This window comes from Anser brachyrhynchus (assembly GCF_964034855.1).
Source record: "Anser brachyrhynchus genome assembly, chromosome: 3".
NCBI classification, from domain to species: Eukaryota; Metazoa; Chordata; class Aves; order Anseriformes; family Anatidae; genus Anser; species Anser brachyrhynchus.
Genome location: NC_137696.1, coordinates 126,443,330 through 126,463,441, shown reverse-complemented (window position 1 = coordinate 126,463,441; position 20,112 = coordinate 126,443,330). Strand labels below are relative to the sequence as shown.

At 46.5% G+C, this 20,112-nt stretch overlaps 1 protein-coding gene across 2 annotated transcripts in view; it reads left to right on the top strand.

The window, feature by feature from the left end:
* The window catches only part of IFT172 (intraflagellar transport 172), a 48,886-nt gene that overhangs the window by 4,673 nt on the left and 24,101 nt on the right, over nt 1–20,112 (top strand). For both annotated transcript variants that reach the window (XM_080585279.1, XM_080585278.1), the window contains exons 7-20: nt 687–774; nt 1,628–1,842; nt 1,930–2,053; nt 4,862–4,957; nt 5,858–6,019; nt 7,830–7,883; nt 8,482–8,585; nt 9,285–9,370; nt 9,874–9,986; nt 16,226–16,393; nt 16,778–16,914; nt 17,593–17,700; nt 19,111–19,195; nt 19,524–19,616. In XM_080585279.1, the coding sequence (XP_080441405.1) occupies nt 687–774; nt 1,628–1,842; nt 1,930–2,053; nt 4,862–4,957; nt 5,858–6,019; nt 7,830–7,883; nt 8,482–8,585; nt 9,285–9,370; nt 9,874–9,986; nt 16,226–16,393; nt 16,778–16,914; nt 17,593–17,700; nt 19,111–19,195; nt 19,524–19,616 (1,633 nt within the window). The remainder of the gene's footprint in view (nt 1–686; nt 775–1,627; nt 1,843–1,929; nt 2,054–4,861; nt 4,958–5,857; nt 6,020–7,829; nt 7,884–8,481; nt 8,586–9,284; nt 9,371–9,873; nt 9,987–16,225; nt 16,394–16,777; nt 16,915–17,592; nt 17,701–19,110; nt 19,196–19,523; nt 19,617–20,112) is intronic.

Below are 20,112 nucleotides of genomic sequence, written 5' to 3'. Positions count from 1 at the left end.
CCTCCGCTATCTCTTTTCCTGATATTTCTAAACACAGCGCATGCTATTATTGTTATGATGTTAATGACAAATCTGGGATTGCAATAGACAGAAGGCAGCATCATAGAAAATGTATTCTTTATGTGAATTATCATTAAAAGTGTGCATTCTGTGTGCCTTACATTAAGCCTGTTTCTTCTTCCTTGCTCTCTTCTCCCTGCTTGTATAGAGAAGTACACAAGATATTAATGCTACAGATAATGGACATAGTCCTAGAGTGTTTGTCTAGATGTTTTATTTTTTTTTCTCCAACTTTTGTTGCTTTTATTGATTACTGGTGTCACAATATCCAGCCTCGCTTCTGGATGAGTTCCAATGAAAAGATTGTTTGAAACACCTTGCTATTAGAAATTGTGTACATAGTCTTTACTCCACTTAAGGTTCCTTATCCTCTCTGTGTTTTAGTAATGTAGTAAGTTGTTTATATTTAAGTGGCCGCTCTTGTCTCTCCATACCTTTGTCTGCTTTAGTTTTTATAGACACTTATACAGGTACTAGAACCTCTTCTGTTCACCATCCAACTTATCTTTGGTGAAGGTTCCTTTGATGAGCAACATCAACAATGTCCCTGGGACTGGCTCTTCTGGTCAGGGATAGAAAAATAAAGGTACAAATCTTATTGCAACTTTGCATCTGTTTATTTGCAGTGTGTCGGGGAAGGGAATCCTGTCTGGCCATGCAGATGGAACCATAGTACGCTTCTTCTTTGATGATGAGGGCTCAGGTGAATCACAGGTATCAAAGATCTTTCTTCAATGAGCGAAATTCCTGTTTGCACAGTGAACTTCCTGGCTCAAGAGCTCTGTGAAGTGATGAGGTTGTGAAGAGAGTGCAGATCTGGAGAGGAGCTGCAGTCTGTTCTTGCTAGCGGAGGTTTTACGAAACGTTGAAGACAATGGAGCAGTGACTGGATGCTTTGAATTACGCTGAGTGTGGTAGTAAGAGGGGACATTACCATTTTGTGTATGAGACATGAGGCTTTTCAGATGTCTGGAAAGATCTGATGTTAGAATGTCCAGGAGAATGATACTTGAATGGGTAGTGTTCCAGAGAACAAGTATTATCTTCTTCTCATTAAGCGAGATATAGTTATTCCAGTTAACCCTGAATCCCAAGTCCACATTGTGTCTGTGGGCAGGATACTGTAGGCACCCAGCATTTCTCTTGAGCCTCCTGCACCTCCCCAAAAGGAGTAGTCTCTGTGCTTTAAAATGTGATGAAGAAATGTTATTCCCATTCAGATCTTTCCTCTCTCACTGAAGCAATTTGAGCATGTCTGCCATCTAGCGTAAGCTGAAGGCTGAATATATACTTTGCTAGGTTAAGAATGCATTCCAGTCTAGTTAATGGTACTGGTACTGACATCTGAAATCTTCTCTCCTAGTTAAATGAATGGAATAGTTCTTATGTCTCTCAGTTCTGGTTTCTGTCTGCCTTCCTACAGCCTAAGACATGCAGACAAAGCAACACCCATGAAAAGAAGTTTACCGGAAGGGCATCATACTGCTCTCATTTTGGTAGACTACAGAGGCCAGTTGAGGGCTAAAGCCAATGATGTTTTCAAGATGTTCTCTCTTGTCTAATGTAGGGTAAGTTGGTGACACATCCCTGTCCTCCATATGCCCTTGCCTGGGCTTTGAACAGCATTGTGGCTGCAGGATGTGATAAGAAGATTGTAGCTTATAGCAAGGAGGGCAGTGTGATTCAAACCTTTGACTATAGTCGGGACTTCTCAGAGAAGGAATTCACCACAGCAGCTGCCAGTCCTGGTGGCCAGGCTGTTGTCATTGGAAGCTATGATAGGTATGGTGCCTGTTGGAAGTCTCCCTTCTATAGATCTTTCTCTTTCAACCATGAGCATTTCTTCATGTTTTTCATCTGTTCTCACAGGTTAAGGGTTTTGAACTGGAGCCCACGCCGTGGTGTCTGGGAGGAAGCCAAACCCAAAGAAATAGCTCACCTCTACACCATCACAGCTCTAGCATGGAAGAGGGATGGTTCGAGGATCTGTGTGGTTTGTATAATCAGTTAGCAGCCCTGAGCCCATGAGTCACACACCAGGCATAGTCTCATGCATTCTCCTGAGAATGAAATGATGTGGTACAGAGAGGGCACATGAGAGAAGGCACACTGTCACCTAGAAGTGTGATGCAGGATGCCTAGGCTGAGATGTTGTGCAAGGGACACTGCTGAATTCAGGTGTGCAATGTACCCAGTGCCAGGAGAAGAGGCAATGGGCACAAACCAAAACACAAAGAGTTTCCATCTGAACATCAGGAAACACTTCTTTACTGGGCAGGTGACTGAGCAATGGAATAGGTTGCCCAGGGGGGCTGTGGAATCTTCCTCCTTGGAGATCTTCAACAGCCATCTGGACGTGGTCCTGGACAACCTGCTCTAGATGTCCCTTGCTTGAGCAGGGGTTTGGACCAGATGACCTCAGAGGTTCCTTCCAGCCTTAACCATTCTGTGATTCTGATATGTACAATGAACCTGGAAAACATCATTGATGTTTGTGTAATGGCTCATTGGCAGCAACAGTCCCCGTTTCTTGACAGAAGCATAATAAGGTCAGCATAGCTTCTCCAGAGCAGTCTCATGAGCATCCTTTCCATCCAGAAAAACTGAACTGTTTCTTATACTTTATGTGCTACATTTTCAGTTCAGAGTTGTCTTTTTCCTACTTCCAGCCTATGGACCTTGGTCTGCCTTTCTGTATTAAGTTAATTAACTCTTTAAAGCTCTTTAAATTAATCTTTCTTTAAATGTTTCTGTATTAAGCGAAATAGCTCCCTACATAATTTAAAGAGTTTTAAAGAGATTGCTATCTACAACTTTTTTTGATAGTTTTTGCATCTTTTTATGTTCAACAAAATCAAGAATCCTTAAAATACTTTCAGAGAATTAATTGAACAGGAACAAATACTTGCAGAGAAGGGGAAGAGGGTAAGGGATAGATGAGTAGTGAAAGGAGTAGGGATGTTATAAAGTGGGAAGTGAAGAGGGATAATGGGGAAGATGAGGACAAAGGTGACTTTTAACCCCTTCTCTTCCTCTACCATGTATTTGCCAGGATTTGGTAAGCTCAGTTTCTCTAAGAACTTTCCAGTTTTCCTGTTCTCTCAAGAAAGTCAAGATAGGGGATGCACCCGAGGGTACTGAAAGAACTGGCGGAGGAGCTGGCCGAGCCGCTTTCCATCATTTATCGGCAGTCCTGGCTATCGGGGGAGGTCCCAGTTGACTGGCGGCTAGCCAATGTGACGCCCATCTATAAGAAGGGCCGCAGGGCAGACCCGGGGAACTATAGGCCTGTCAGTTTGACCTCAGTGCCAGGAAAGCTCATGGAGCAGATTATCTTGAGGGTCATCACGCGGCACTTGCAGGGCAAGCAGGCGATCAGGCCCAGTCAGCATGGGTTTATGAAAGGCAGGTCCAGCCTGACGAACCTGATCTCCTTCTATGACAAAGTGACGCGCTTGGTGGATGAGGGAAAGGCTGTGGATGTGGTTTACCTTGACCTCAGTAAGGCTTTTGACACCGTTCCCCACAACATTCTCCTCAAGAAACTGGCTGCTCGGGGCTTGGACTGGCGTACGCTTCGCTGGGTTAGAAACTGGCTGGATAGCCGGGCCTAGAGAGTTGTGGTGAATGGAGTCAAATCTGGTTGGAGGCCAGTCACTAGTGGTGTCCCCCAGGGCTCGGTACTGGGGCCGGTCCTCTTTAATATCTTTATCGATGATCTGGATGAGGGCGTCCAGTGCACCCTCAGTAAGTTTGCAGATGACACCAAGCTAAGTGCGTGTGTCGATCTGCTCGAGGGCAGGAAGGCTCTGCAGGAGGATCTGGATAGGCTGGAGCGATGGGCTGAGGTCAACTGTATGAAGTTCAACAAGGCCAAGTGCCGGGTCCTGCACCTGGGGCGCAACAACCCCAAGCAGCGCTACAGGCTGGGAGATGAGTGGCTGGAAAGCTGCCTGGCCGAGAAGGACCTGGGAGTATTGGTGGATAGTCGGCTGAATATGAGCCAGCAGTGTGCCCAGGTGGCCAAGAAGGCCAACAGCATCCTGGCCTGTATAAGAAGCAGTGTGGCCAGCAGGTCTAGGGAAGTGATTGTGCCCCTGTACTCGGCTCTGGTGAGGCCGCACCTCGAGTACTGTGTTCAGTTTTGGGCCCCTCGCTACAGGAAGGACATGGACGTGCTTGAGCGAGTCCAGAGAAGGGCGACCAAGCTGGTGAGGGGTCTGGAGAACAAGTCTTACGAGGAGCGGCTGAGGGAGCTGGGCTTGTTCAGCCTGGAGAAGAGGAGGCTCAGGGGCGACCTTATCGCTCTCTACAGTTACCTTAAAGGAGGCTGTAGCGAGGTGGGGGTTGGTCTGTTCTCCCACGTGCCTGGTGACAGGATGAGGGGGAATGGGCTAAAGTTGCGACAGGGGAGTTTTAGGTTGGATGTTAGGAAGTACTTCTTTACCGAAAGGGTTATTAAGCATTGGAATGGGCTGCCCAGGGAGGTGGTGGAGTCACCATCCCTGGAGGTCTTTAAAAGACGTTTAGATGTAGAGCTTAGGGATATGGTTTAGTGGAGTACTTAGTGTTAGGTCGGAGGTTGGACTCGATGATCTTGAGGTCTCTTCCAACCTAGAAATCTGTGATACTGTGATATAGGGCTGGTCCTTATGTACCTGGGGGCTTGAGCCACATTCTTCAGCGGATCCAGGGCCTGTGGGTTTCTGTCACACCTGTGATCCTGGTCATGTGAGTAGGGTCTGGAATACCTCTCCTTATAAGAATTCACTAACTGTGTGCAGTGTGTTTGTTTCCCCAGGGTACTCTGTGTGGAGGAGTTGAACAATTTGACTGCTGTCTTCGCAGAAGCATTTACAAAAATAAATTTGAAATGACGTATGTGGGACCAAGCCAGGTAAGAGGATATACAATAAGGTAATGTCTTTTGGTGAAAATGAGATGTTCACTAAAACTAGACATGTTTGGAGTTCTTGGTGCCATCGTCTTCTTTCCTGTCCTTAATCTGTTTCCAGTCCTTGTTCCAGCCATTCAGATTTTCTCAGCCAATCAGCTGAGAGAACACTGTAAATTCTATAATAGTGAGCTTCAGCCTCAATACAACTATACTTGAAAGAGTTAAGAGCGATGGTGTATTTCTCTGAGTCCGTTTACCTCATTCCCTCTCTCCTTCAAAGCAGTTATATGCTTCCTTGAAAAATATGCATCAAAATCAGCACAGCAAGTAACCAAAGTATTGTAGGTACACATTTGCACCTATGGTTTGTCTGTAGGAACTTGTTGGGAAGGTCTTAGGGACAGGGTCAAGGTCCAGGGACAGGGTCAAGTCTGGATGGAAATTTGATGGAAGGAAAGACAATGGAGTTTATTTCCTAGCTTGTGAATTTGTGTGGGGTACAGTGTGAAATACAGGCTCCTTAAGTGGTTTAATTTCAGTCAGCTTTACCTGGTTCAAATCAGGTAGTAAGGGTGCACTAGCGGTCTAGGCCGTAGTAGGTCTGTAGTCATTGGCAAGAGAGCAGAACTCCTAAAGGGTGAGAAATCCTTGGGAGCCTGAGGAGTCCTACAGTTAGGCTAGAAACTTCTAAATGGTGGAAGTGAGTCCCACACTTATACTACAGTGGTTGTCCAATACAAAAGGAATGGTAAGGTTTCTTTAAAAAACAGAGTGAAATGATGTGAAGGAATATCTAAATACCCAAGTATCATCTGTTATATAGTCTTCCATAGGGCAAGAAGTCTGTGTTCTTCCTCTGTGCGTGGAAAGATGGCCTCATATTTTTCTCACATTCTGTAGGTCATTGTGAAGAACCGCTCAACAGGAACTCGTGTTGTGTTAAAATCCCACTATGGTTATGAGATTGATGAGGTGAAGATCTTAGGGAAGGACAGATATCTGGTGGCCCATACCTCAGACACATTACTGCTGGGTGACATCAGCTCCAACAAGCTCAGTGAGGTAATGGAAAATCTATGACATTTCAAGAGTATCAAATACTTAGCTTTGCAACTCACAGAATATGTTTTCTGCATAGGAACAATACATTTTTTTCCAAAGAATCATAGAATAATTCAGATTGGAAGGGACCTTGGGATGTCTCTTATCAAAACCTCTTACCCAAAAGAGGGTTAACGTTAAATTCAGGTGTGATGTCTCAGGCTTTATCCAGGCAGGTATTGAAAATCTTCAAGGACGGAGATACCACAGTTCCTCTGGTCAATGCTTTACTGTCCTTGGGGGGGGAAAGCTTTTTTTCCTTTTTTTTAAACTTTTTTATTTGTTCTATGTTACACTGGAATCTCATCTGTTGTAATTTATGACCATTCTTCACCCTTCCATTGTGTACCTGAAAAAAACAAACAAACGAAAAAAAAACATGGCTTCTTAGATGTTTCCTAAGGTCTCCCTTCTCCAAGCTGAGGAAGCGCAATTCCTTCAGCCTCAGAGTGCAAGTGCTCCAGCCCCAAACACCTTGATGGCCCTCTGCTGAGTTTCCTCCAGTTTATCAACATCTTCGGTGTTTTGTACCGGGGGTGGGGTGGGGGAAGGGTAGAGGGGTGGAGGGCAAAACTTTATGCTGTACATCTGCACATTTGCACATTCCAGATGTGAATGTGTGGATCTTACTGTGCTTTTTCTTTTAAAAAAATCTCCATTCATGACTGCAGTACCTCAGCTTATGCCAGTACAGAACAATCCAGACAAAACTGTCCAACACCCTGAGCCTCATGCTGTGCAGAGTGATAAAACTATGTGCCAATCCAGGAAAACCTGGACAGTAGGCTAGTGTCTGGTAAAAGCATTAACTAGACCCCAGGATAATTTTGCTTTGTTTGCATAGGTATACACTTCTAATCAGCCAATGATGTGCTGCTAATCAGTCTAGCTGGAAGCAGTAGTTCCTGACTATAGATTCAAGTTGGAAGATACTGCTGCTTGGTAATCCAACTGAAAACCTGGTCAGATTAAATCTCTATATCATATTACACAGAGGACTTTTTGTTGCACTTGCTATAATGATTTCTTATAAAGAATAGGGTTGTGAGTAGTCTGTTTATCATCTTGCTGTCTCGCTGGAGCTTTGTTGAAGCAGTGACTTTTAGCTCTTGCTCGAGGAAAAAGGACAGCTGCAGCCTTGGCTTTTGTTTTTCTGCCTCTCTGACCACTTGCCTGTTGTCATTACAGTAACTATTGCATTACCCAGTGTTCTGAGCTGTTCTCAAATTCCGGATCAGCCAGTCCATCACAGACACTGTGGTGATCAGTCATTGCTAACATGACCCCACACAAGCATACAAAAGAGAACGATTTCAGCTACATGTGGTGTGGAGATTCTATCCCCACAAATGGCAGCACTGATTCTGTGCAGAAGGTTTACTGAGGCAAAGTTGTTTTGGGGATACTTCTTATATTAAAGTTAGTCTGGAGGAAGGTGGAGAGATGCTGTGAAAAAATAGGCTAGAGGGTCATGTACATTGGTCATACACATAGCTTTTGTTCAGAGGCCAAACAAATGCTACACAAAGAGAAGAGCACTCTGAAGCAGAGGTAGTCAAAAAAATGAGAAGGAAGGCAGGAACTTGCAGGCTGGTAATGACTGAACAACAGTGTTAATAGCTGGGCTGCTGGTATATGATCCCCTGTGCGGTGTAGTTCTTGCTATCTGTCCTGGGAGTTGAGAGCTGAACCACAGACCACAATGCCTGCAACCTAGTCCCCTGCAAAAGCTGTCAACCTTGACTGCTCACTCCATGCTATTGTGTCTTAGGTAGCCTGGCAAGGGTCTGGAGGAAATGAGAAGTTCTTCTTCGACAATGAAAATGTAAGTTGGATGGGACAGGATGCTACTCATGAGTGGTGAGTAAAATAGTGTGTGCACTGGCAGAAAAAGTGTCAACCACATTTCTGGAAAGTCCTGTTTTTCAACTGTTTCCTGCACTTAAATTCTCAATATACATCTTGATTTGCTTCCTCCCCATACTTGCCTTTTCCATATGTCAAGGTACAAAGCAAATCCAATATGAGGACTGTGTAAGTCAAAACCATGCAGGGGAGAGGAGCAATAAAAGAGCAACAGCCAGAGAGGATGTTGGAGGTACAGAAAACAGGATGTGTTAACTACCTGGAATCCTTCACTTTCTGGCAAGGCAGGGAGATTTGGAGAAGCTGATGTGTCAACTGTATAGCTCTCCAGGTGACAGCTTGGCTCTTCCTGAAAGACTGATAGAGCCAGGACTAAAATCCCCAGTCATCAGGAAAAGCTGGCAGTCAAAACAGGAAGACAAGAACAGATCCTTGCTCATCCCATTGGGTTTAAATTTAGACTTGTGTGTAGTAGAGTCCTTTTCTGCTCACCTCACTGGTAGGTATTAGTGCTTTCCTGGCTTTTCTCTAAGAGTGCATTCCCCTTTCTCCTACAGGTCTGCATGATCTTTAATGCAGGGGAGTTGACACTGGTGGAATATGGAAATAATGACATCTTGGGGTCTGTCCGCACAGAGTTCATGAGCCCTCATCTTGTCAGGTGAGTGTCACACCCGCATGTGTGGCCAGTACAGGCATTTTGTGGAAGTGATCTCAGATACATATACTTGGAAGCTTACCACTCTGTAAAACACAGCTCCCAGACTCTGGGACTTGATGGCACGTTGCTGAATGTTTCCTGAGTTATCTTATTCTGGCAGTAACCAATGATGGGGTTTAGTTGCTCTGTTACAATTGATGGTTCTAAAGTTTTAGAAGCACAAGAGCCCATTTTCCTCTGCTATGTGCTTATTGAAGCCTGACTTGACTATTGCCTGAAGAAGAACCTGTTTATCTGCTCAGACATCTCTATCCAGGTGATACTATTCCAGCATTACTGGTGACTCTAGATGTGAATGGGACCTCCTCTGTCTTTCTGAAATACCATACTCCCTTTTCTAATTCAAGAGGAGAGAAGGGAAGATCATGGGCTGCTCAGGGGTGGAATTATCATAACTAATTTGCTATTGGAAACCCTGATTCCAAAGGGGCAGCTTCTGGAATGAAGCTGTGAATCGGAAGCTTTGTTTCCATTTGAAGCAGCCGTAGGTATTGTGCAAGGGTCACAGGTCAGAAAACTACAAGAGGCTCCATGTGCTTAGGGAAATTGCAAGTAAATCTGGCAAGGGGAAGATGGGATTCAGTCCTGTGAATTTAGAGAGCATTAAGGGTAACAGTAATCATTCCTTTCAAATTATAGTGTCCGTATCAATGAGAGACGGCAGAGGGGCGTGGAGGAGAACAAGAGACTGGCTTATTTGATAGACATCAAAACCATAGCAACAGGTGAATGTAAACACCCCTCCCCTGTATTTTGTAGCTTGACTGATCCCTTTGCACTTACTGTGCCAAGCATATCCATGAAGGCCCTCTTTGTATTCACTCTACTAGGTAGCAGATTGCTGAAGGCCCCCTTCACATTCATCTGCCTGTCAGCAGATTACTAGACACCAGGCTGCCCTGCTTTTGGCAGGTTAGCTGCCTGGTGTGGGCACAGCTGTGGGGCAGCTTTGACTGCGTCCCAAATCCAACATTCTGTGCAGTTCAGCATGATGATATTGCTGCTTGCACTGTCTGTGACCTGTGCATACTCACAGGAGGGTGGAAGGAGTTACTGCTGTTGACAAGGCACCAAGATAAAATTTCACTGCAGTCTGCTTTTCGTGTCACAGTGTGTTTGCCCATGGGTCCTGCTGTATTTAGGTCCTAAGTACCTGATCCCCATGGGGCAGCACTGAATGTTCAGCACCTTTAGGTACTTATACTGTTTCTTCTTTTTCCTTCCCAAGTGGACCTTGTAGGTAGCTACAATGCTGGCACTATTAGCCATGACAGCAAGATTGATTGGCTGGAACTGAATGAAACAGGCCACAAACTACTCTTCAGGGACAAGAAGATGAGGGTAAGGCCAGGCACATCTGGGGGGCTTGTGGCAGCGTGGCACACCTGGGGAGAAGTAAAGACAAATATGCATGAGTGCAGGGAAAGGAGATGAGAAACACATGTGAATTTCTCATGATTTTTTGACTATTCCTTTAAGAAAGACAGACCATGTACAGATTGCAAGAGTTGGCAGCATTGCCTGTTTGGTTTTCAGTCATAGCTAACTCTAAAGTTACTTGACATCTTCCTCCTTCTCATCAATCCTTAAAATACAGGTTATAGTGTGCAAAAACACCTTCTATTGCAAAAACATAACTTTGTTTCTCACAGTAGACTCTTTGTGAGATGGAGGCAAGTGGGTGAATCTCAGGATGAGGACCCTAATGTTGCACTTAACATGTCAATTTAAAAAAGGTGTTCTCTGCAACAGCTTGGCTTATGTCTGTAAGATGAACTCTAATTCTCTAAAACAGCCTGGTCACAACCAAATGGCATGTCCAGTGTGGCCCTTGGCTTGTGATTGAATGTTGTGTGGGAGAGTATTAGTAAACCCAGGACAAAACTATGCCCAAAATCATAACAGTTTCACGCTACAGATTCTAATGTAATGCAGGTACATAATGTTCTAGGTGTGTTTAGTGTATGTACAGATACAGATGAAAAAGCTCACCACAGCAGGCAAGAAGATGTATTTATCAATTGTGTTACAGTTCTACCCAGCTCACAGTGAAGCCTTCTTCATTGTTACGAATGTAAGGCTTTCTGACTGCTTCACTTCATTTATTCGTCTTGTAACAAGTGTCCTGAGAAGAACACATGACCTTATTGACAATGATGTAATTCATGTCCAGAATTTCTATGCAGGTATCCCAGATGCTGTGGCAGGCCCAGCCATAGCACTGCAGCTCATCCCAAGATGGTTTTGATTGCTCCAGAGTTCACGTTCACATCCCTGGAGACTGTCAGTCTGCAGTAGAATATTTCCATGTTGGCCGTACCTCTCTCCTTAGTCCAAGGATGGATGAGGTATTATGTTCATACATGCATAGGTGTTGTAATCCTTCCTCTCAGATGAAACTCTTGAATTCATCCCTCGTTTCAGACAGGAGCCCCTGGCTTCTTCACTGAGCTGCTCCTGCTTTGTCATTTTTGGCAGCTTGACCCCTAAGACTGCATCATAGATTTTAGGGGGTGCGAATATACTTTCTTGCCTAGGAACCACAGATCTCCACTTAATTATCTGTCTGCTTGTTATCACTCACATACAGTCTGATTCATTGCTGCCAAGCTTATCAGACCAGAGTGCTCAGCTTTGTAGCCAAAGTTTCCAGTGCATACATCTGGCACCTCACAACCTCATTACCACACAGACATTTCTCACAGGGTTGTGCTAGAGGTAGGCTTTCTTACACAAAAATGATAGTTGAAGAGGGACTCCTACAAGTACTTTGTGATTCCAGAGAAATAGGAGGAGCAGCCCAACATGGATTTGTAAAAAAATCTAATGCCTGCATCAGCATTAGAGTGCCTTGTTAATCAAGATGCTCTTAACTCTCAGAAGGATTATTCCATGTCTGCAGCTCATTAAAATACTAATTTTACATGTTCATAAAAGTATCAGTCAAGAAAGAGCTTCACTATAAAGGAGACTGAATCATTGCTGATAGGAAGGGCTTCTGTTTGTTCTCTGTTGCACTAATACTCTTCAGAAAGGTACTAATATGACTTCAGGCTGCATTGGATGAAACAGGCTTCTATTTATGAGTGATATATACATTTCCACAAGGCTGTATGTCCTACCATGTGAGATGGGAGAACTTTCCCAGCAACATAATGTTTTATATTTATTTCTAAATTCTTGTTCAGTTTATATTTGGGCTCTATAATTTACTCTCTCAACAAGAATCTCAGAGTCGTAAAGATTGCTGAAACTTCATCTGTCTGCTTTTCAGGCCTCTCATAGAATCATAGAATGGCCTGGGTTGAAAAGGACCTTAAAGATCATCTAGTTTCAACCCCCCTGCTCTGGGCAGGGTTGCCAGCCACTAGAGCAGGCTGCCCAGAGCCACATCCAGCCTCGCCTTGAATACTTCCAGGGATGGGGCATCCCACAACCTCTCTGGGCTCTCTCAACAGGCTCTCAGTGGGGCATCCACATGGGCTCTCTCAACAGGCTACGTACTGCCACCAGCCTAAATCAGACAGTACCATGATTCTCCTAAACTATGTCCCTGTATCTCCCTCCAGTCAGTTTAGTACAGACTGACAAAGCTTCTTTCTTGTTCTCTTCTACTGGTATGTCATAAGGCTCAACACAATTATCTTTTCTTTTTTGCATCTTTACCATGTGAAGCCAATTATGAGAAAGAGCAAACACAGCCCAAGACTTTTAAGTTACAAGGCATTATACACCTTTGTTATGCCATGTGTCAGGTTATACCTTCCAAATTGCCAAGTTTGTTTCAGGGCAACATCCTTTCAGCTTATTGGCAACAGTTCTTGCAATAAGACTTTACCTAGGATGGACAGTTCAGCCCAGAGCTGCAGAGGAAGGCCCTTCTTGGTCCTTCAGTCTGGTTGCATGAAGGACTTAAGAGACCATTCTCCTATTGCAGCTGTACAACCAAGAGGGTGCTGAAGTAGCACAGAACATACTCTGTTTTATATATTTATGAACTTAGCAATAAGGAGGTCAGGATCTGAGCGTGCTGCCTGAAATATAGCAAGAGTTAAAAAAGATCTTAAGTCTTCAATAGTAACATACAGCAGCAGAGTGGCGCAGCGGAAGCGTGCTGGGCCCATAACCCAGAGGTCGATGGATTGAAACCATCCTCTGCTAACTGCTTTTATCAAACAGGACTGTAGGGGGCTGGGACGATTGGTGGAGGGAGCGGGAGTGCAGGTGGTGTTTTCGTCCATCCCTACGGGGGAAGGGAGAGGCACGGAGAGGACATGGAAAGCTCGCGTGGTTAATAGGTGGCTCAGAGGCTGGTGCCAGCACAGAAATTTTGGGTTTTTTCACCATGGGGAGCTTTACTCGGCACCCGGCCTGATGGCCCCAGACGGGTCCCTATCTCCAAGGGGAAAACGGATCCTAGGCCAGGAGCTGGCGGGACTCATAGAGAGCGCTTTAAACTAGGTAAGAAGGGGGACGGGGCTCAAACAAGTCTTGTTGGAGCTGTGCCGGGGGAAACAATGGCTAGGCCGGGGAAGAAGGCGATGGCCCAGCTGAAGTGCATCTACACTAATGCACGCAGCATGGGTAACAAACAGGAGGAGCTGGAAGCCATCGTGCAGCAGGCAGGCTACGACTTGGTTGCCATCACGGAGACGTGGTGGGACCGCTCCCACGACTGGAGTGCTGCAATGCCTGGCTATCGGCTCTTCAGGAGGGACAGGCAGCACAGAGGGGGTGGTGGCGTGGCTCTCTACATTAGAGAATCTTTTGATGTTGATGTTGTGGACCTCCAGGCTGGGAATGATAAGGTTGAATCCCTGTGGGTTAGGATCCGCGGGAAGGCCGGCAAGGCTAGCTTCCTGGTCGGGGTCTGTTATAGACCGCCGAACCAGGATGAGGAGACGGATGAGGAGTTTTATAGGCAACTGACAGAAGTTGCAAAATCGTCGGCGCTTGTCCTCGTGGGGGACTTCAACTTCCCGGACATATCCTGGAAACACAACACGGCACAGAGAAAGCAGTCTAGAAGGTTTCTGGAGAGCGTGGGAGATAGCTTCCTGACGCAGCTGGTCAGTGAACCTACCAGGGGTGGTGCCCCGCTAGACCTTCTCTTCACAAACAGAGAAGGACTGGTGGGAGATGTGGTGGTCGGAAACTGTCTTGGGCAGAGTGACCACGAAATGGTAGAGTTCTCTATTCTTGGCGAGGCCAGGAAGGGGACCAGTAAAACTGCTGTATTGGACTTCCGGAGGGCTGACTTTGAGCTGCTCAGGACGCTGGTTGGCCGAGTCCCTTGGGAGGCGGTTCTGAAGGGCAGAGGAGTCCAGGAAGGCTGGGCGCTCCTCAAGAAGGAAATCGTGATGGCACAGGAGCGGTCCGTCCCCACGTGTCCAAAGACGAGCCGGCGTGGAAGAAGACCGGCCTGGCTCAACAGAGAGTTGCGGCTTGTGCTTAGCAGAAAAAAGAGGGTTTATAATCTTTGGAAAAAAGGGCGGGCCACTGAGGAGGACTACAAGGATGTAGCAAGGCTGTGCAGGGAGAAAATTAGAAAGGCCAAAGCTCATCTGGAGCTCAACCTGGCTACTGCCGTTAAAGACAACAAAAAATCCTTTTACAAATATATCAACGCGAAACGGAGGACTAGGGAGAATCTCCATCCTTTACTGGATGCGAGGGGAAACCTAGTTACTAAGGATGAGGAAAAGGCTGAGGTGCTTAATGCCGCCTTTGCCTCAGTCTTTAGCGGCAATACCGGTTGTTCTCTGGATACCCAGTGCCTTGAGCTGGTGGAAGGGGATGGGGAGCAGGATGTGGCCTTCGCTATACATGAGGAAATGGTTGGCGACCTGCTACGGAGCTTGGATGTGCGCAAGTCGATGGGGCCGGATGGGATGCACCCGAGGGTACTGAAAGAACTGGCGGAGGAGCTGGCCGAGCCACTTTCCATCATTTATCGGAAGTCCTGGCTATCGGGGGAGGTCCCAGTTGACTGGCGGCTAGCCAATGTGACGCCCATCTATAAGAAGGGCCGCAGGGCAGACCCGGGGAACTATAGGCCTGTCAGTTTGACCTCAGTGCCAGGAAAGCTCATGGAGCAGATTATCTTGAGGGTCATCACGCGGCACTTGCAGGGCAAGCAGGCGATCAGGCCCAGTCAGCATGGGTTTATGAAAGGCAGGTCCTGCTTGACGAACCTGATCTCCTTCTATGACAAAGTGACGCGCTTGGTGGATGAGGGAAAGGCTGTGGATGTGGTTTACCTTGACCTCAGTAAGGCTTTTGACACAGTTCCCCACAACATTCTCCTCAAGAAACTGGCTGCTCGGGGCTTGGACTGGCGTACGCTTCACTGGGTTAGAAACTGGCTGGATAGCCGGGCCTAGAGAGTTGTGGTGAATGGAGTCAAATCTGGTTTGAGGCCGGTCACTAGTGGTGTCCCCCAGGGCTCGGTACTGGGGCCGGTCCTCTTTAATATCTTTATCGATGATCTGGATGAGGGCGTCCAGTGCACCCTCAGTAAGTTTGCAGATGACACCAAGCTAAGTGCGTGTGTCGATCTGCTCGAGGGCAGGAAGGCTCTGCAGGAGGATCTGGATAGGCTGGAGCGATGGGCTGAGGTCAACTGTATGAAGTTCAACAAGGCCAAGTGCCGGGTCCTGCACCTGGGGCGCAACAACCCCAAGCAGTGCTGCAGGCTGGGAGATGAGTGGCTGGAAAGCTGCCTGGCCGAGAGGGACCTGGGAGTATTGGTTGATAGTCGGCTGAATATGAGCCAGCAGTGTGCCCAGGTGGCCAAGAAGGCCAACAGCATCCTGGCCTGTGTAAGAAGCAGTGTGGCCAGCAGGTCTAGGGAAGTGATTGTGCCCCTGTACTCGGCTCTGGTGAGGCCGCACCTCAAGTACTGTGTTCAGTTTTGGGCCCCTCGCTACAGGAAGGACATGGACGTGCTCGAGCGAGTCCAGAGAAGGGCGACCAAGCTGGTGAGGGGTCTGGAGAACAAGTCTTACGAGGAGCGGCTGAGGGAGCTGGGCTTGTTCAGCCTGGAGAAGAGGAGGCTCAGGGGCGACCTTATCGCTCTCTACAGTTACCTTAAAGGAGGCTGTAGCGAGGTGGGGGTTGGTCTGTTCTCCTATGTGCCTGGTGACAGGACGAGGGGGAATGGGCGAAAGTTGCGACGGGAGTTTTAGGTTGGATGTTAGGAAGTACTTCTTTACCGAAAGGGTTATTAAGCATTGGAATGGGCTGCCCAGGGAGGTGGTGGAGTCACCATCCCTGGAGGTCTTTAAAAGACGTTTAGATGTAGAGCTTAGGGATATGGTTTAGTGGAGTACTTAGTGTTAGGTCGGAGGTTGGACTCGATGATCTTGAGGTCTCTTCCAACCTAGAAATCTGTGATACTGTGAACATATATAAATAATAACCGTGTGGAAGTTTGAGCTACATATCTTGGAGAATGTTTGATTCTTGATTGGTAATACCTGTTTACAAGATGCTTGCTCAGATGTTCCTACCATGTTCATATAAGCTAGTAGCCCAGCCATGAGCCATGCTGAGCCTTTTTCTCCTCTTTCCTCATCTAGTTGCAGCTCTATGATGTTGAAAGCAGCACCAAGACTACCATTTTGAACTATTGCTCCTATGTACAGTGGGTTCCAGGCAGTGATGTGGTGGTGGCGCAAAGCAGAAACAACCTCTGCATTTGGTATAACATTGATGCTCCAGAGCGAGTCACCATGTTTCCTCTGAAGGTAAAACTCTGAAGACTTTGATTTCCTCCATGAATTTCTGTACTAATTGTTCATGTATGTGGGAATATGCAGGATGGCAGATTTCAGAAGAGAAGACAGAAGGGAACTGCCAGTTTCTCCTGGACAAAATATGAGCTCACCTGTTTCATATTGCACTGCCAGAAATGCTCTGTGGCAGGCATTTCTGGCAGAACCTGGAGATAGGAGGAGCTGCTCAGTGGCTTTTTCATTCTCTGTAGTGTGATAGTGACAATGTCTGCTAGGTGTGAGCTCATCCAGCAGAACTTTAGTCATGCAGAGTTGCCACAGTGCTGTCTCACATCCATACTACCCCTACATACTCTAGAAGAACATGGGAGTGTTGATAACTGGTACTCTTTTTAGGGAGATATCGTAGACTTGGAACGGAATGATGGAAAGACAGAAGTGATCGTATCTGAAGGAGTGAACACTGTGTCCTACACCCTAGATGAAGGTCTCATAGAGTTTGGAACTGCCATTGATGATGGGGATTATCACAGGTAAGTGCTAGGTAAGCTATATGGTTATAGCAGGTGCCCCACTTTACTTAGCATGCATCTGAGGGTCAGCAGTCTATGACTTAACACCAGCATGACTTTCTATGCTGAGTTGAAGTTTAGGCACTGAGCATTGATGTTGGCGCCAGGTATTGAGGAATGAGTACTCCCCTTTGTCATCCTCACAGCTCTGTGGTTTCAGACTGTGTGGCAGAAAATGCTGGCCAGTCTGGTGCCATTGACACCAATGAATTCAGTGAATGGAGTTTGCATTTAACTGCAGTAAGTGTCTTCCATAGGAGCCAGATGTGAAGTAGTACTTCAGAGCTCTTGCTGCTGCCCCTCCAGTGACAGTGACACTGTTTCATGGAAACTTTCAGGAGCTATGCGGAGTAAAAACTGACTGTCCAAAGCAGTTATGATGGCCACCTGGGCAGGGCTGATGTTGTTACCTGTATTTAAAATTGACCAGGGAAGAAAATTTCACAAACTGATCCCACTTGAGAATTTTTCCCTGATACGTCAGGCCTTGTTTTTATACAGTCTTCAAAACTTGTCACACCTGTGTGTTTTCAGTGCGACTCTTGGGAACTCTTAGGAAGCTCTGGTCTCAGACTAGGATTTTCATCAGAGAGCTCTTCTGTTCTGTTACTGAAAGTCTGCATATCTCTTTGCCTCAAGGGCCACTGCATTTTTGGAGACACTAGAAATGTCAACAGAGACGGAAGCCATGTGGAAGACTCTAAGCAGACTGGCTTTGGAAGCCAGACAGCTGCACGTTGCAGAGAGGTACAGAAAAAAGCTATAACATCTTTCTGGCCTAAACACTCTCTTTGCTGGATCCCTCACAGAAACCAGAATTTAACTGAAGATGTGACTTTTTGCATGGCCTGGAAAGTTCACTGCATTGGAGAATGAAGTGTTCTCTATTCCAGGCATTGACTTTAGGGTAATAATAATCTTTAAGGTTCCTTCCAAACCGAGACATTCTATGATTCTATGTCTGTCAGATCACAGAATCACAGAATGGCTCAGTTTGGAAGGGACCTTAAAGATCATCCAGTTCCAACCCCCCTACCATGGTCAGGGATGGCACCCACCAGATCAGGTCGCCCAGGGCCTCATCCAACCTGGTCTTGAACACCTCCAGGGATGTGGCATCCACAGCCTCTCTGGGCAACCTGTTCCAGTTCCTCACCACCCTCTGAGTGAAGAATTTCCTCCTAACATCTAATCTAAATCTCCCCTGTTGTAGTTTAAAACCATTCCCCCTTGTCCTGTCATTATCTGACCAAGCAAAAAGTTGCTCTCCATCGTTTTATAAGCCCCCTTTAAGTTCTGAAAAGCTGCAGTGAGGTCTCCCTGGAGCCTTCTCTTCTTCAGGCTGAACATCCCCAGCTCTCTCAGCCTTTCTTCGTAGGAGAGGTGCTCCAGCCCTCTGATAATCTTTGTGGCCCTCCTCTGGACCTATTCTAAAAGATCAACATCCTTCTTGTGCTGGGAGCCCCAGACCTGGATGCAGTGCTCCAAGTGGGGGCTCAAAAGAGCAGAGTAGAGGGGGACAATCACCTCCCTAGACCTGCTGGCCACTCCTCTGTTGCTGCAGCCCAGGATGCAGTTGGCCGCCTGGGCTGCCAGCGCACACTGCTGGCTTTTCATCCACCACAACCCTCAAGACCTTCTCTGCAGGGCTGCTCTCAATGAGTTCTTCCCCCAGTCTGTACTCATGTCCGGGATTGCCCTGACGCAGGTGCAGCACCTTGCGCCTAAGCACTTTGGTTCACATGGGCCCACTTTTCTAGCCTGTCCAGGTCCCTTTGGATGGCATCCCTTCCTTCTATTGTATCAACTGCACCACTCACCTTGGTGTTGTCTGCAAACTTGCTGAGGGTGCACTCGATCCCACTGTCTATGTCATTGATAAAGATATTAAACTTTACTGACAAACTCAGAGGATCTGTAAAGTGTAGGGAAGTGAAGCATGGACTATGGTCATGCCTATGGCTTCTTCCATGGAGCTGGACTAGAGGGCACATCTGAACATGGTTCTTAACAAAATCCTTCTCTTGAAGCAGGGCTACCCACCTCTCCAGCTTGCACTGCGTGGTCTGCTGCCCAGGTTCTGATTTTCTTGTCTTGAACCAAAGGTGCCAACAAACCCGTTAGTGACTAATTGCTTTGTTCTTCCCATCTTCCCAGGTGCTTTGCAGCTCTGGGCAATATGGCAAAGGCTCGATTTCTGCATGAAACCAATGCTATTGCTGACCAGGCAGCTCAAGAGCATGTGAGTCAAACCTTTTCTGCTGTTCAGGGCAGTCACTTCCCTGTAAACACTTGCATACACATTATCTTCTGTGTCCATGCCCCCCATTATGCTGCTGCAGACTAGGACATGATCATGTAGAATCTGCTGACCTAATCCTTCATCCAGGCCTGTCAGATCCCTCTTCCGGGTAAACATTGTGTACTGTACTACTCCCTTCTTCTCACTTCTGTCTTCTTAGTTTCTGTAATGACAAAGACCCCCCACCTGCAATCACCTCCCTTATACCATATCCAGAGCCTGTTCTTTCACCCAAGAAACCAACTGAGCTAACTGTGACTGTCTGCAGGGTGGGGATGGTACAGACCATTACCTGGTGCGTGCCCGCTTGGCCATGCTAGACAAGAACTACAAGCTGGCAGAGATGATCTTCCTGGAACAGGTGAGTAGAGAAACCAGGAGCAGAAAAGGTTTCACTTATTTCTGAGCAGGGAGATTTGTGCCCTGGTATGAAAGAGAGAAGGAAGACTTTCTTTTTCTGGGATAAAAGTTTTTACCCTGGAATAGAGGGAGATACTCCTCGTTCCAAAGTGTAGGATTTGTCAGGAAATATAGTGATAGGACAGGGAGTAATGCCTTTAAACAAAAAGAAGATAGATTTAGATTAGATATAAGGAAGAAATTCTTAATTCTGAGGGTGGTGAGGCACTGGAACAGGTTGCCCAGAAAAGCTGTGGATGCCTGTTGTGTTTTAACCCGGTCAGCAGCTAAACACCACACAGCCGTTCGCTCACCCTCCCCCCTCTCTCTCTGGGATGGAGGAGAGAAACGGGAAAGTGAAGCCTGTGGGTTGAGATAAAGACAGTTTATTAAGACAGGAAAATAACAATAATAATAATAATAATAATAGTACTACTAATAATAATGTGTACGAAACA